Here is a 13397-nt window from a genome sequence, read left to right as displayed (position 1 = left end):
CCAAAGGCCTTCCACACCGGCCGGCGGGGCGCAAACCACTCTGGCGCCGGCCTAGTCCCTGAAGGTGCGGAGGATTCCGCACCTTGGGGGCGGCCCAACGCCGGAGTGGTTCACGCCACTCCATCCCGCCTGGGCCCCCCGCCCCGCCGGGTACGGGAGAATCCCACCCAGTACGTCAAAACTTTTGTGTTGAAGTGGATCTAAGTCCAGACGTGGCAATATTTGGAGTGTCGGAGGGTCCAGGGGTGCAGGTGTGGAGAGAGGCGATGTATTGGCATTTGCCCCTCTGATATCCTGGAGACAGATTTTGTTCAGCTGGCGGGACCCGGAGCCGCTGAGCGTAGGGGTGTGGGTGAGCAATTTGGCAGAGTTCCTGCACTCAGAGAAAATCAAGATCGCCATTACGGGTGCAGAGGAGGGCTTCACCTCAAGGCGGAAGCTGTTCATCGACTTCTTTAAGGAGTATTGAGTCATCAGGAGTAGGGGGTCCTTCTTCAGTTCAGGTTGGGCTGAAAAAAGGCACAGCAGGTCCCGGGGTGGCAGCCGGTAGAGTGTGGGGAGGAGATTGTTGTGGATTTGTAAGGATGTTTCGGCTGTTTGCCGTTGCTGCAGTTCTTTCTACTTTGTTATGCACATATTTGAAAATTTTCCAATAAAATATTTTGTTAAATTCCTGGTATGTGCTCTGAGGGCAGGCCACCTACATGGAGCAAACCTATTGTAAAGTTGGCCCTTGGGACAGCCACTCCTGACAGGGCCTCAGCATTGAAACCATAGACAAGGGCTTTCTAGGCCTGGAACAAGGAAGAGGGGAGCTTTATTTTTCTCCTCGCTTTTCAATATCAGATCTCGGAATACTTGATATTGTCACCAAGATCCAAAATCCAAACGTTTACTCTTGGCCTCTGACAATTGCCCACTTTGATGAGCAAAACGCATTATAAGAAATACAAATACATCTTTAACATTTTGATAAAACCACATTTGTTTTCAGTTGGAGGATGTTGGCGAGTGCATCGAAAAGATTCGAATTGGACATGATGGTCGAGGCTTCAATTCTGGGTGGCATTTGGACAGTGTGGAAATCCGGCGACTCCTGCAAAAGGGGAAGGTCAGAGACACTGGAGATATTGGTTCAAGTACAAAAAGCAAATGAAACAAATGTCACTGAAGTGGTCAAGAGTTCCCGTTGTGTGATGATAATGTCGTTTTTGCCTGTTTTTTTAAACCGAGTTATGCTGCGGGAATCTCCGCCTGCAGGATACTCCGCTTTGCCGGCAGCACGCCCGCGCCCGCAGGTTTCCCGTCGGCAGTGGGAATGGAGAATCCTGCTGCCGGCGGGGTGCGCCGGAAAACGGGGCTGGCAGAACGGAGAGTCCCGCCCATGATCTTCAGGCGCCGGAATGTGGCGACTAGGGGCTTTTCACAGTAACTTCATTGAAGCCTACTCGTGACAATAAGCGATTTTCATTTTTCATTCAAATAACATTCAAAGGAATTTTTCATGCACTTATTAAGCTGTATACCACATCATAGGATTTACAGTGCAGGAGGCCATTCGGCCCATTGAGTCTGCACCGGCCCTTGGAAAGGGCACCCCACCCTACTTAAGCCTACATCTCCAGCCTATCCCCATAACCCAATAACCCTACCTCACCTTTTTGGACACTAAGGGCAATTTAGCATGGCCTATCCACCTAACATGCACATCTTTGGACTGTGGGAGGAAACCGGAGCACCCGGAGGTAACCCCCGCAGACAAGGGAGAGAAAGTGCAAACTCCATACTGTCACCCGGAATTGAACCTGGGTCGCTGGAGCTGTGAGGCAGGAGCACTAACCACTGTGCCACCATGCCGCCAAGTGGAAATAGAGGCCTCAGAAATGTTCTGGAATGGAAAGAATGAATGATTGTGGTAAGAAGTATGAGATCAGTCAAAAAGGGGTTAAATTGGTTGAATAGTCATTCCTGTCCTATTTCTGTTGTTATCATGATTCATCCATCATTCCTGATTCCTCCCGTACCTTTTCTAACTGGTCTCACCTGAACGCACCACATCCATAGAATTCCTACAGTGCAGAAGGAGGCCATTCAGCCCATCGAGTCTGCACCAATCTTCTAGAAGAGCACCCTACCTAGGCCCACTCCCCCACCCGATCCCTGTAACCCCACCTAACCTGCACATCTTTGGACACTATGGGGCAATTTAGCATGGTCAATCCACCTACCCTGCACATCTTTGGACTGTGGGAGGAAACCGGAGCATCCCGAGGAAACACACGCAGACACGGGGAGAAATTGCAGACTCCACACAGACAGTGACCCAAGGCTGGAATCGAACCCGTGTCCCTGGCTCGGTGAGGCGGCGGTGCTAACCACTGTGCAATACCATCTCTGGTCAAAGACAAGGACAAGCAACCTACTGCATTAACATTGAGAACCTCTGCATTCAGACTCAGACATTGGGAGATGCACAGAACTACCTTAGGACTCTCCATTCAAAGTTTCTTCCCCTTTTTCACACATGCTTGGCCTTTGCCTTATTTCTCCCCCTGGGGACATGGTTGAGAAAGGATGGAGGCAAAGCAGATTCTGCTGCTCTCTGATACAGCATGTTGGTGTTTGAGGAGACAGTCTTGATGTCTGTGTTCTTGCCATCCAAATGCTTTCACCGAGTGAGAATTTGCAGCCGCTGGTGCATTAGGTTACAATGTGCTGGACTTAGGGCCTACTGCTAGAACAGGAATTCTCTTAGTCAACCTGATCTCTGGACAGTCAGAATCCCATCACACTACTTCAGAGTCTCAAAAGCAACATACTGAGCAACCAATGCTTGGAGAAATTCCTGCCTGCCCAATACGGAATGCATACACTTTATGTGGGGGGGGGTTTACACACCACCAACCCAAATCCAGAGAGCTGGAAGCAGAGATTTTCCGCAGCACCTAATCCCTGTGTTAAGGCTAGCCAGAGGGTGTTACAAAATCATTCCCAACCAAGATGGTTGAATTTTGTTTTGCTTTTCTTGCATTTATTGAGAAGGGCCCAAGCAAGTGTTTAATTTTAAATTCAGAGAAAATATTCACATTTATAGAGCATTGTGCATGTCTTCAGGGCCGTTTTACAGCTGGAAAATTAGTTTTGAAGTGTAGTCACTGTTTTGGAGGATAAATGGCTGCCAATTTGTGGATAGCAATATGCCAAAAAGAGTAACGAGATGAATGGCTAACAAGTCTGTTCTTTGGTCATATTAATTGAAGTGCAGATGTTGGCCAGAGCACCTCCCATTCCCTCCTTCATATGGTGCAATTGGATGTTTAGCATCCATCTGAGAGGCAGACTGTGTCTCCAATGATGCAGTGCTTCCTAAGAATGCACTGAGCTAGCACCATAGATCATTATGGTTAAGTCCTGCACTGAGGATTGAACCCATGACCTAAGTAAGAGTTCTACTGCTGAGCCAAGGAAATCAGACACAGAAATTGGGGGTATAAACAGCTTTACCCTCTGTCATAATTGAATTCCAGGGATCAGAGACGACTATTTTTCCCTGTGAGCGCTGGTTGGCAAAGTCTGAAGATGATGGAGAAATCATCCGTGAGCTAGTGCCTTTGGAGATTATCCAGAAAAAGCTGCAGAAAGATGGATCGCTGAAGCAGACTGAAAGTACAGTGGAGGATGCACTGGAAAGTGAGTATGTGTGCACTGTTACGCCATCCTGGGCAAGTGCACGGTCAATTCCAGCCCTACAGGTCCCCGAGTCACTACACAAGTGAATGAATGAATCAATAATTATTCATTTTTTAAAGTATTTTTATTGGAATTTTAACACTTAATATGAAAATTTAAACAACACATAAATAAAACAAAAAAAACAACCACATCAACAACATATACCTCACAGGTTGTCACCGCGTCTGTGATCATCATCTTCACAATCACGTTTCCTTATTTATAATATGGTACATAGTTACAAAGAGATCATTTTATTTACAATGTTCATGATGAGAAGAGTCATGTCGAACCATTAATTTTAGAGGATGAATAGGACGTTCTGCTTCCCTGGTTCTTAACATGTGGGAGGGGCCTGTGTCCCTGGTAAATCTCTCGTAGGGCCTTCGTCCCATCTCTCCACTGGGTCTTGCATGTATTTCCCTTCTCCCTGGTAGTTCTCCCCCCCCCCCCCGTGCCCTCCCCCTACCTCCCCCCCACCCCCCCACCCCCCCCCCCCCCCACCCCACCTCTTCTAAATAATTCTAATAAAAATACCCAGACTCTTTGGCCCTTGACTCTCCAATAATTACAGTCAACAGATTTGTAAGTTTAAACATAATTACTGTTTATTTATAACTAGAACAAATATGAAATATGCAGTGAATACAGTCGGTTAAATGTCCTTTAACACCTGATTCCCCCTTAGCTGTCCCATCCTCTAATCACACACACAATGCAGGCAAACACAGAGGGGAAAGAAAAGGGTAAAAATAAAAAAGGATGAAAATCAAGCCTTTGCTTCAGATGGCAGGTTCTTTAGTAGCTTTGCTTCAATCCCAGCTTTCAGTTCAAGACTTTCTTGTGGATTCATTCAGATACCTGCGGTTTCAGAGATAAACTCTGAAGAAAAAGTAAAACCTTGTCTTTGTCTACTCCCATGGTGGTTTTCCTGTTGCTTGATTCAGTCGGATTGTTTGTGGTTTCATGAATGCAGTATTCGCCACTTTTAGCAACTTTCTGGAGAGGATTATATTAAGCTCTTGCCTCTGGTCTGTCAGAGTCTAAACTGAAAGCAAAACCAGCCTTGTGACTCTGATAGACATCAGTGGGATCAGATCCAATCACCACCTGTTTCCGAACAGAGCATCCCCTTTTAGGCCCATTCATTGGCCACCAGCTACATCAATCAATCCGAGTCATCACTGATGTCAGTCTAAAATAGCACAACCTTCTGGGTCTTCCTGTTTGAATTAAACTTGTAGGCTGCTTTGTCTTATAGTCACAGGTCCATCAAACATCCATGGATCAAAAATGTAACAGCAGAAATAAAAGAAAGGGGAAGTAAGGGAATAAACAGGGAATAAATAGGAAAAAAAAGGAATGACTCTTACAGCATGAAAGGAGAAAGACCAAATATAAAATGCCAGAAATGTTTGGTTCTTCCTGAGACCGACCAAAGTTCTGACAAAAGGTCATCGACTTTAAGGATTTACTTTATTTCTCTCTCAATAACTGCTGCCAGATCTGCTGGGGATTTCACACCTTCAGCATCCACAAAACTTCTGCTTTTGTGAGGGTTTTGGGTGATTGCATCAAGGAATGACCGGATGTGGGGGTCACATCCATCACATTCCTCTGCAATCACTGGTTGGGATTTTCCCATCGCCCCCAGCAGAGGGCACCATCATGGGTGGGATGGGAAAATTTGGAGAGCCTTCAAAAGCCAATAGCTCTCCGAATTTTCCCGTTCCGATCATGATGATTAACCCCCACTCCTTCCCACAGGCTTGGATGCCAGAACTGGGTGTCTTCTGTGATTCTGTGGGACCCATATAAACTTAATCCAATGGTATAGTGGGATTTGTGCTTTGCTCAATTCTGCGACAGGCCAGGGAGAGCACAGTGAACTTTTCTGATCCTGTATCTTCCAACATTCCAAGACAGTGCATTGTCTGACTGTGTGGAACACTGCAGCAAAGCACAGTGCCATTTACACTTGTGCATCATAGAACATAGAACATTACAGCGCAGTACGGGCCCTTCGGCCCTCGATGTTGCGCCGACCTGTGAAACCATCTGAAGCCTATCTGACCTGCACTATTCCATTTTCATCCATATGTCTATCCAGTGACCACTTAAATGCCCTTAAAGTTGGCGAGTCTACTACTGTTGCAAGCAGGGCATTCCACACCCCTACTACTCTCTGAGTAAAGAAACTGCCTCTGACATCTGTCCTATATCTACCACCCCTCAATTTAAAGCTATGTCCCCTCGTGTTGGTCATCACCATCCGAGGAAAGAGACTCTCACTGTCCACCCGATCTAACCCTCTGACTATCTTATATGTCTCTATTAAGTCACCTCTCAGCCTTCTCCTCTCTAACGAAAACAACCTCAAGCCCCTGAGCCTTTCCTCGTAAGACCTTCCCTCCATACCAGGCAACAACCTAGTAAATCTCCTCTGAACCCTTTCCAAAGCTTCCACATCCTTCCTATAATGTGGTGACCAGAACTGCACACGGTACTCCAGGAGCGGCCGCACCAGAGTTATGTACAGCTGCAGCATGACCTTGCAGCTCCTTGTGGTGGTCAGGAACAGGAACCCTGACTAATTTTGCCAACCCCCCCCCCCCCCCCCCCCCCCCCCCAAATTTGGATGTACAAATGTTACTAGTAGCACCCCAAACACTGGACCACCTGAGACTGGACCACCTGAGACTGGTCCACACTGAGCACACAGAGGCCTGACATGTGATAAAGGGTGAGCTTTTTGACAGCTGGGCTCTCCTCAACACCTGATTTCCATGTGGGTTTAGTCCAGATGCTCCGGTTTCGTCCCACAAGTCCCGAAAGATGCATTGTTAGGTCATTTGGACATTCTGAATTCTCCCTCAAGTGTGCCCGGACAGGCACCGGAATGTGGTGGATTTTCAAAGTAATTTCATTGCAGTGTTAATGTAAGTCTACTTGTGACAATAAAGATTTTAAAAATGGGCCCCAATTATTGTCTATTTGAATTATATTTAACTGCTAAATTTCATGAAAGTATCCTTTAACAATTGCCTTTATCAATTTTTTTTTAAGCTCACACTTACAAGATTTCTGTCTACACGGGTGATGTCTACAGAGCAGGGACGGATGCAAACGTTTTCCTCACTGTTTATGGAGATCTGGGAGACACTGGAGAGAGGAAGCTGAGCAAATCTGAGTCGCACTCTAATAAGTTTGAACGAAACCAGGTTAGTGTGAAGCTACCGACGGCTGTGGAGCTTAGGAACCAGGTGTAGGCCACTCAGCCCTCCAGCCTGTTCTGCCATTCTATCAGACGACTGACCCGTTGCTCAACTGCATTCCCAGCTCTAACTTTCAAAATATTCCTCTTTTTCCAAAAAACATTTCCATTTGAATGGGACTTTGCATGTATCAGAACATGGCAAAGTGATTCACATCCAGTAAAGTATTTTTGAAAGGTCATCACTCAGAGGGAACCTAGTCCAGACATTCCTTATTACAACAACTAAATTCCACCTAAATAAACTGAGCCAGTAACCATGGAAGACTTCAAATGAACTGATGCTCTTTAAGAGGTTGACCAGCAGTCATCTAGAACACTGGCCTCAATATTCTTGACCCGTGGTACCAGGGTTGGAGGAAGAGGAGGCCAGGAAAATGGGGGAAGATGGGATTGCTCCCTGATGCATCACCAAGGACCACCTTGGTGGCAAGGTTTATGGGTCCACCTCTCAAAATATTCCATCACCGGACTCATTGCCAGCAAGTGTGGCCTTGGGACCCCCATTGGATCCAAACACCAAGGTCCCAAGGACTGGGTGACAGGCCAGTCCTGGATACCCGATCCATAAAGTGTTTTACCTCCTGAATATATAATTGGTGCGTGACAACATTCAGTACATCTAGTTGAGTAGCATAGTTGCTACGTTACTGAACTAGAGGCTAATCCAGAGGCTTCAACTAATAACCTGGAGATCCCAATTCAAATCCCACCATGACAGTTGAGGAATTTAAATTCATAAACTTGGAATGATTACAGCCATTCGAGTGTCTTACCATTCCACAAAAGCGAGTCAGTTAATAATTATTCACTTCCCTTTGTAAAGCCTGGATTCAATCTGCCTCCGTCACATTCTCAGGTAGTGCATTCCAGGTCCTGACCAGTCACTGGGTATAAAGGTTTTTCCTCAAGTCGCCCTAGTTCTGTGCCATTCAACCTAAACCGGTGTCCTCTGATTCTCGATCTTTCCACTAATGGGAATAATATCTCCCTATCCTATTCTGTCCATCCCCCTCCTGATTTCAAATGCCTCTATCCAATCTCCAAACCATTTCTTCTGCAAGTAAAACAATCCCAAATCCTCCAATCTTTCTACATAACTGAAGTTCCTCATCCCTGGAACCACACTTGTAAATCTTTTCTGCACCCTCAAAAAAATGTGAAGTGGGGGCTACTGGGTTACGGGGATAGGGTAGATACATGGGGGTGCTCTTTGTAAGGGTCGGTGCAAATTCGATGGGCCGAATTGTCTCCTTCTGCACTGTAAATTCTATGATCTCTCTAATGCCAGCATCCTTCCTACATTATGGTGCCCAGAACTACACAATACTCTAGTTAGGGTTCTCCTCAATAACAATGAGGGGCCTGTGCCAAAATTGTGAAACCAAGTCTAGCCAAGTAATCGTCTGACATAGTCACACTCTCAGAATCATTCCTTACAGACAATGTCTTAGACTTTTCCATCACCATCCTTGGGTATGTCCTGTCCCACTTGCCCAGAAGGAAAAAAACAATAAAGAAGGGAAATAAGTCACCTGAGGAAGGAGCAGTGCTCCGAAAGCTAGTGTTTGAAACGAACATGTTGGACTTTAACCTGGTGTTGTAAGACTTCTTATTGTGTTTACCCCAGTCCAACGCCGGCATCTCCACATCTGAAGAGAAATAAGAATACAGGTCTGGACTGTTCTTTCCTTCTGGGAGGACAAACCCAGCGGGGGTGATGGCACAGTGGTGTACAGGTGGGAAGGAGAGGCCATGGGAGTCCTCAACATTGACTCCAGACCCCATGCAGACTATGGCATCAGGTCAAACATGGACAAGCAAACCTCCTGCTGATTACCACCTTCACCATCCTCCATCAGCTGATGAATCAGTCCTCCATGTTAAACACCACTTGGAAGAAGTAAGGGTAGCAGGGAAACAAAACGTACCCTGGATGAGGGTTTTCAATGTTTAGCACCAGCGGTGATTTGATCACAATGACCTAGCTGTCTGGGTCTTGAAGGACTGCAACAGGCCGTGAGGGGACCAATAAGAAGGAAAATCCTACTTGACCTCGTCCTCGGCAGTGTACCTGTCACAGATGCATACCGCACAGTGCTTGTGGAGTCAAAGCCTCGCCTTCACATTGAGGATACCCTCCATCGTGAAGACACTGGATACTGCAAAGGTTATGGACCCTGGCAATATTCTGGCAATAGTATGGAAGACAGGTACTCCAGAATTTGCCATGCCCCTAGTCAAGCTGTTCCATTATTTTTTTATTTTTGTTATTTATAAATTTTAGTACCCAATTCATTTTTTCCAATTAAGGGGCAATTTAGCGTGGCCAATCCACCTACTCTGCACATTTTTGGGTTGTGGGGGCAAAACCCACGCAAACACGGGGAGAATGTGCAAACTCCACCCGGACAGTGACCCAGAACCGGGATCGAACCTGGGACCTCGGCGCCGTGAGACTGCAGTTCAAGCTGTTCCAATATAGCTATACTACTGACAAGTACCCAGCAATGTGGAAAGTTTTGCAGGTGTGTTCTAGTTGGAATCATACCTAGCACAAAGGAAAATGGTTGTGGTAGTTGGAGGTCAATCGTATCAGTCCCAGGACATCCCTGCAGGAGTTCATCAGAGTAGTGTCATAGACCCAACCATCTTCAGGTTCCTCATCAATGATCTTCCTTCTATCATAAGGTCAGAAGAGGGGATGTTTGTGAATGACCGCCCAATGTTCTGAACTATTCGCCTCTCCGTAGATAATGAAGCAGTCCATGTCCAAGTGCAACAAGATGTGGATAATAGCCAAGCTTGGGCTGTCAAGTGACAAGTTACATTCGCACCAAACAACTGTTTGGTAATGACCATCTCCAACAAAAGATAATCTAGCCATCGCCCCTTGACACTCAATGACTTTACCGTCACTGATTTCCCCATTATCAACATCTTGACGATTACCATTGACCAGAAACTGAACTGGACTAACCACAAGGAATACGACAAGTAACTCACCTCCTGATTCCCCAAAGTCTGTCCATTATCTACAAGGCACATTTCAGGAGTGTAATGGAATACTCTGCACTTGCCTGGATGGGTACAACTCCAATATTCAAGAAGCTTTGCACCATCCAGAACTAAGCAGTCCGCAGACTGGGCGATCGCTTTACTGAGCACCTTCAGTCTGTGTACATTCAGGACCCTGACCTTCCCGTTGCTTGTCATATTAACACAAGACCCTGCTCCCATGCCCACATGTCTGTCCTTGGCCTGCTACAATGTTACAGTGAAGCTCAACACAAACTGGAGGAACAACATTGCATCTCCGGTTAGGCCTTCCGGCCTGAACATTGAATTCAACAACTTGAGATGATTAGCTCTACCCCACCTCGACCCATTTGTTTTCATCCCATTTCATTTTAACTGTTTTTTACCATTTCTCTTGTCTTTCATTATATATATTCACCCCACCCCATCTTATCCACCTTTCCTTACCCTTTCTCCCCTTTGCTTCCCCCTTCCCCTCCTCCCACATCTACATCTGTCAGAGTTTACCCTCTGATGTTAGTTTCTCTGCAGTTTGGCCTTTCACATCTTTTGTTCTCTGAGGACTGCCATTAGCACTCTTTTCCCTTGCTTTCTGTGGTCATTAGCACCCAGTTTCCCTGGGTTTCTGAGGCTATGACTCATCTTTCATTCTCACTCCACAGTATAAATATTTCCCACTCTCTCTGTCTGTTAGCTTTGACAAAGGGTCATCTGGACTCGAAAAGTTAGCTCTTTTCTCTCCCTACAGATGCTGCCAGACCTGCTGAGATTTTCCAGCATTCTCTTTTTGGTTTCAGATTCCAGCATCCGCAGTAATTTGCATTTATTAAAGCAGTCCGCAAGTAAATTAGCGCAGGCAAGAAAAATGTAATGTATGTACACAACAACTGTTTATAAATATGAGAAAAGCCAATAAAAATATATATATTTTTTAATTAAAGCAGTCCGCTTGATTGGCACCCCTTCCACAAGCATTCACTCCCCCCACCGCTGTGGCAGGAGTATGTACCATCTACAAGATGCACTACGGGGATTTACCAAGGCTCCTCAATTGGCACTTTCCACATCCACCACTGTTACCATCTAGAAGGACAAGGGCAGCACACTCATGGGGACACCACCACCTGGAAGTTCTCCTCCAAGCCACGCACCATCCTGACTTGGAAATATATCACCGTTCTCTCACCATCGCTGGGTTGAAACCTTGGTACACCACCCATAACAGTACAATGGGTGTACCTAAACTACCAGGACTGCAGCGGTTCAAGAAGACAGCTCACCACCAACTTCTTGAGGGATGGGTAGTACATACAGGCTTAGCCAGCAACACGCACACGCCATAAATTAATTTTAAAAACTAAAATAAAACCTTCAGGCTTGGGCTGATGAATAGCAAGTAACATTCATGCACCAAAGTGCCAGGCAATGGCCACCTTCATCAATGGCATTACCATCACTGAATTGTCCACCAGCAATATCCTGGGGATTGCCATTGATCAGAAACTGGAACTGGACTAGTCATATTAATACTGTGGCTACAAGTGCAAGTCAGAGGCTCGGAATCCTGCAGCAAGCAACTCACCTCCTGATCCCCCAAAGCCTGTCCACCGTCTACAAGGCACAAGTCAGGAGTGTGATGGAATAATCTCCACTTGCCTGGATGAGTGCAGCTCCAACAACACTCAAGAACCTCAATACCATCTGGGACAAAGGAACTCACAAAATAGTCACTCTAGCCACCACCTTTAAATTCACTCCCTCAACCTCCGACGCACAGTAGCAGCAGTGTGTACCATCCAAAATATTCACTCAGAAACTCACCAAGGCTCCTGAGCCAGCACCTTACAAATCCCAAACTCTACCACCATGAAGGACGAGGGCAGCAGGCACATGGGGAAACCATCATCTGGAAGTTCCCCTCCAAGCCACAGACTATCCTGACTTGGAAATATATCACCGTTGCTTCACTATCCTGATACTCCCTTCATAATCACACTGTGGATGTATGTATACCAGCAGCTCACCACCATCTTCTCCAGGACTGTCAGGGATGGGAATCAAATGCTGGCCTCGCTGTGAGAGCAGAAGAGAGCAGAAGCTGGATGGCAGTACTCAGAGTGTGGGCTCATTTAGAGCCCTTTTAATAAAATTTCACTTCAATTTATATGGGCTTGTCTCTCTTCACTTTTCTGAGGCTGCAGTAAGTGACCTGCTGCAGTGCCACAGAACATCTGACTTTGTGTTGGCGGGCAGCTCCACCACACCAACAGTCCTTCTATATATAGTGGATCCTAAATCCCAGGCAAATAGGTCAGGTCACCAGAGTATTCTCGTCCCAACAATGCCCCCACCAATTCCGCTCTCCTCACCACCCCACCCCCCCCCGCCAACGGCGTAAAAGTCCAACCCTTTGACTCAGTGGGTCGTGCTTCCCTCTAAAAATGATTACTTTGCTATAATGTCTGACCACCTTGCGCCACAGGTTGATACATTCACAATGGAAGCTGTAGATCTTGGGGAAGTTTTCAAGATCAAGATTCGTCATGACAACACCATGGCAAGTCCCGATTGGTATTTGGAGAAAGTGGAGGTGGTTGATGTGGATTTGGAAGAGAACTACCTATTCGTATGTGAACGCTGGCTTTCCAAGACCAAGGAGGATAAGAGAATTGAAAGGACACTCTTTGTGAAGGTAATTTGTGCACCAAATGCCTAATATGGTGCAAATGGAGTCACATTAACACAGTATATTTTTTATTAATTTAGAGTACCCAATTATTTTTTTCCAATTAAGGGGCAATTTAGCGTGGTCAACCCACCTACCCTGCACATCTTTGGGTTGTGAGAGTGAGACCCACGCAGACATGGGGAGAATGTGCAAACTCCGCACGGACAGTGACCAGGTGCCAGCATCGAACCCGGGTCCTCGCACCATGAGACAATAGTGCTAACCACTAGGCCACCGTGCCACCCTACATTAACATAGAAATGGGTGCCACAACAAATCAGCTGTTTATTGTGTGTATGTATATGAATATTTATACATATTTTGAAATTTTGGATAGAAATAAAACTTCACACTACATTCAAAGAGTTCAAATAGTAGGTCAATACTAAGAATAATTGTAAAATAAATTTAAGCTCTTTACCTGAATGCATGTAATACTTGTAACAAGATAAACACACTAGCAGCACCTAGTAAAAATGAATGGGTTTGATCGAATTACCATTACAGAAACATAGTTGCAAGGTGACCAAGGTTGGGAAATAAATATTCCTGATACTTAACATTTTGAAAACAAAGGAAATGTAGGAGGAGTAGCCCTGATATTAAAGGATGTCACGAGGAAAG

General features: G+C 45.9%; 1 protein-coding gene across 1 annotated transcript in view; it reads left to right on the top strand.

Moving 5' to 3' along the window:
• LOC119963948 (lipoxygenase homology domain-containing protein 1-like) overlaps positions 1-13397 on the top strand; it is a 282480-nt gene that overhangs the window by 225332 nt on the left and 43751 nt on the right. Inside the window, 4 exon segments of the mRNA XM_038793391.1 lie at positions 995-1111; positions 3528-3690; positions 6799-6953; positions 12528-12737. Of these exon segments, the coding sequence (XP_038649319.1) occupies positions 995-1111; positions 3528-3690; positions 6799-6953; positions 12528-12737 (645 nt within the window).

This window comes from Scyliorhinus canicula, chromosome 3 (assembly GCF_902713615.1).
Source record: "Scyliorhinus canicula chromosome 3, sScyCan1.1, whole genome shotgun sequence".
Lineage (NCBI taxonomy): Eukaryota > Metazoa > Chordata > Chondrichthyes > Carcharhiniformes > Scyliorhinidae > Scyliorhinus > Scyliorhinus canicula.
Note: the sequence above shows the minus strand (reverse complement) of the source record. Positions and strands in the feature narration are given on the sequence as shown.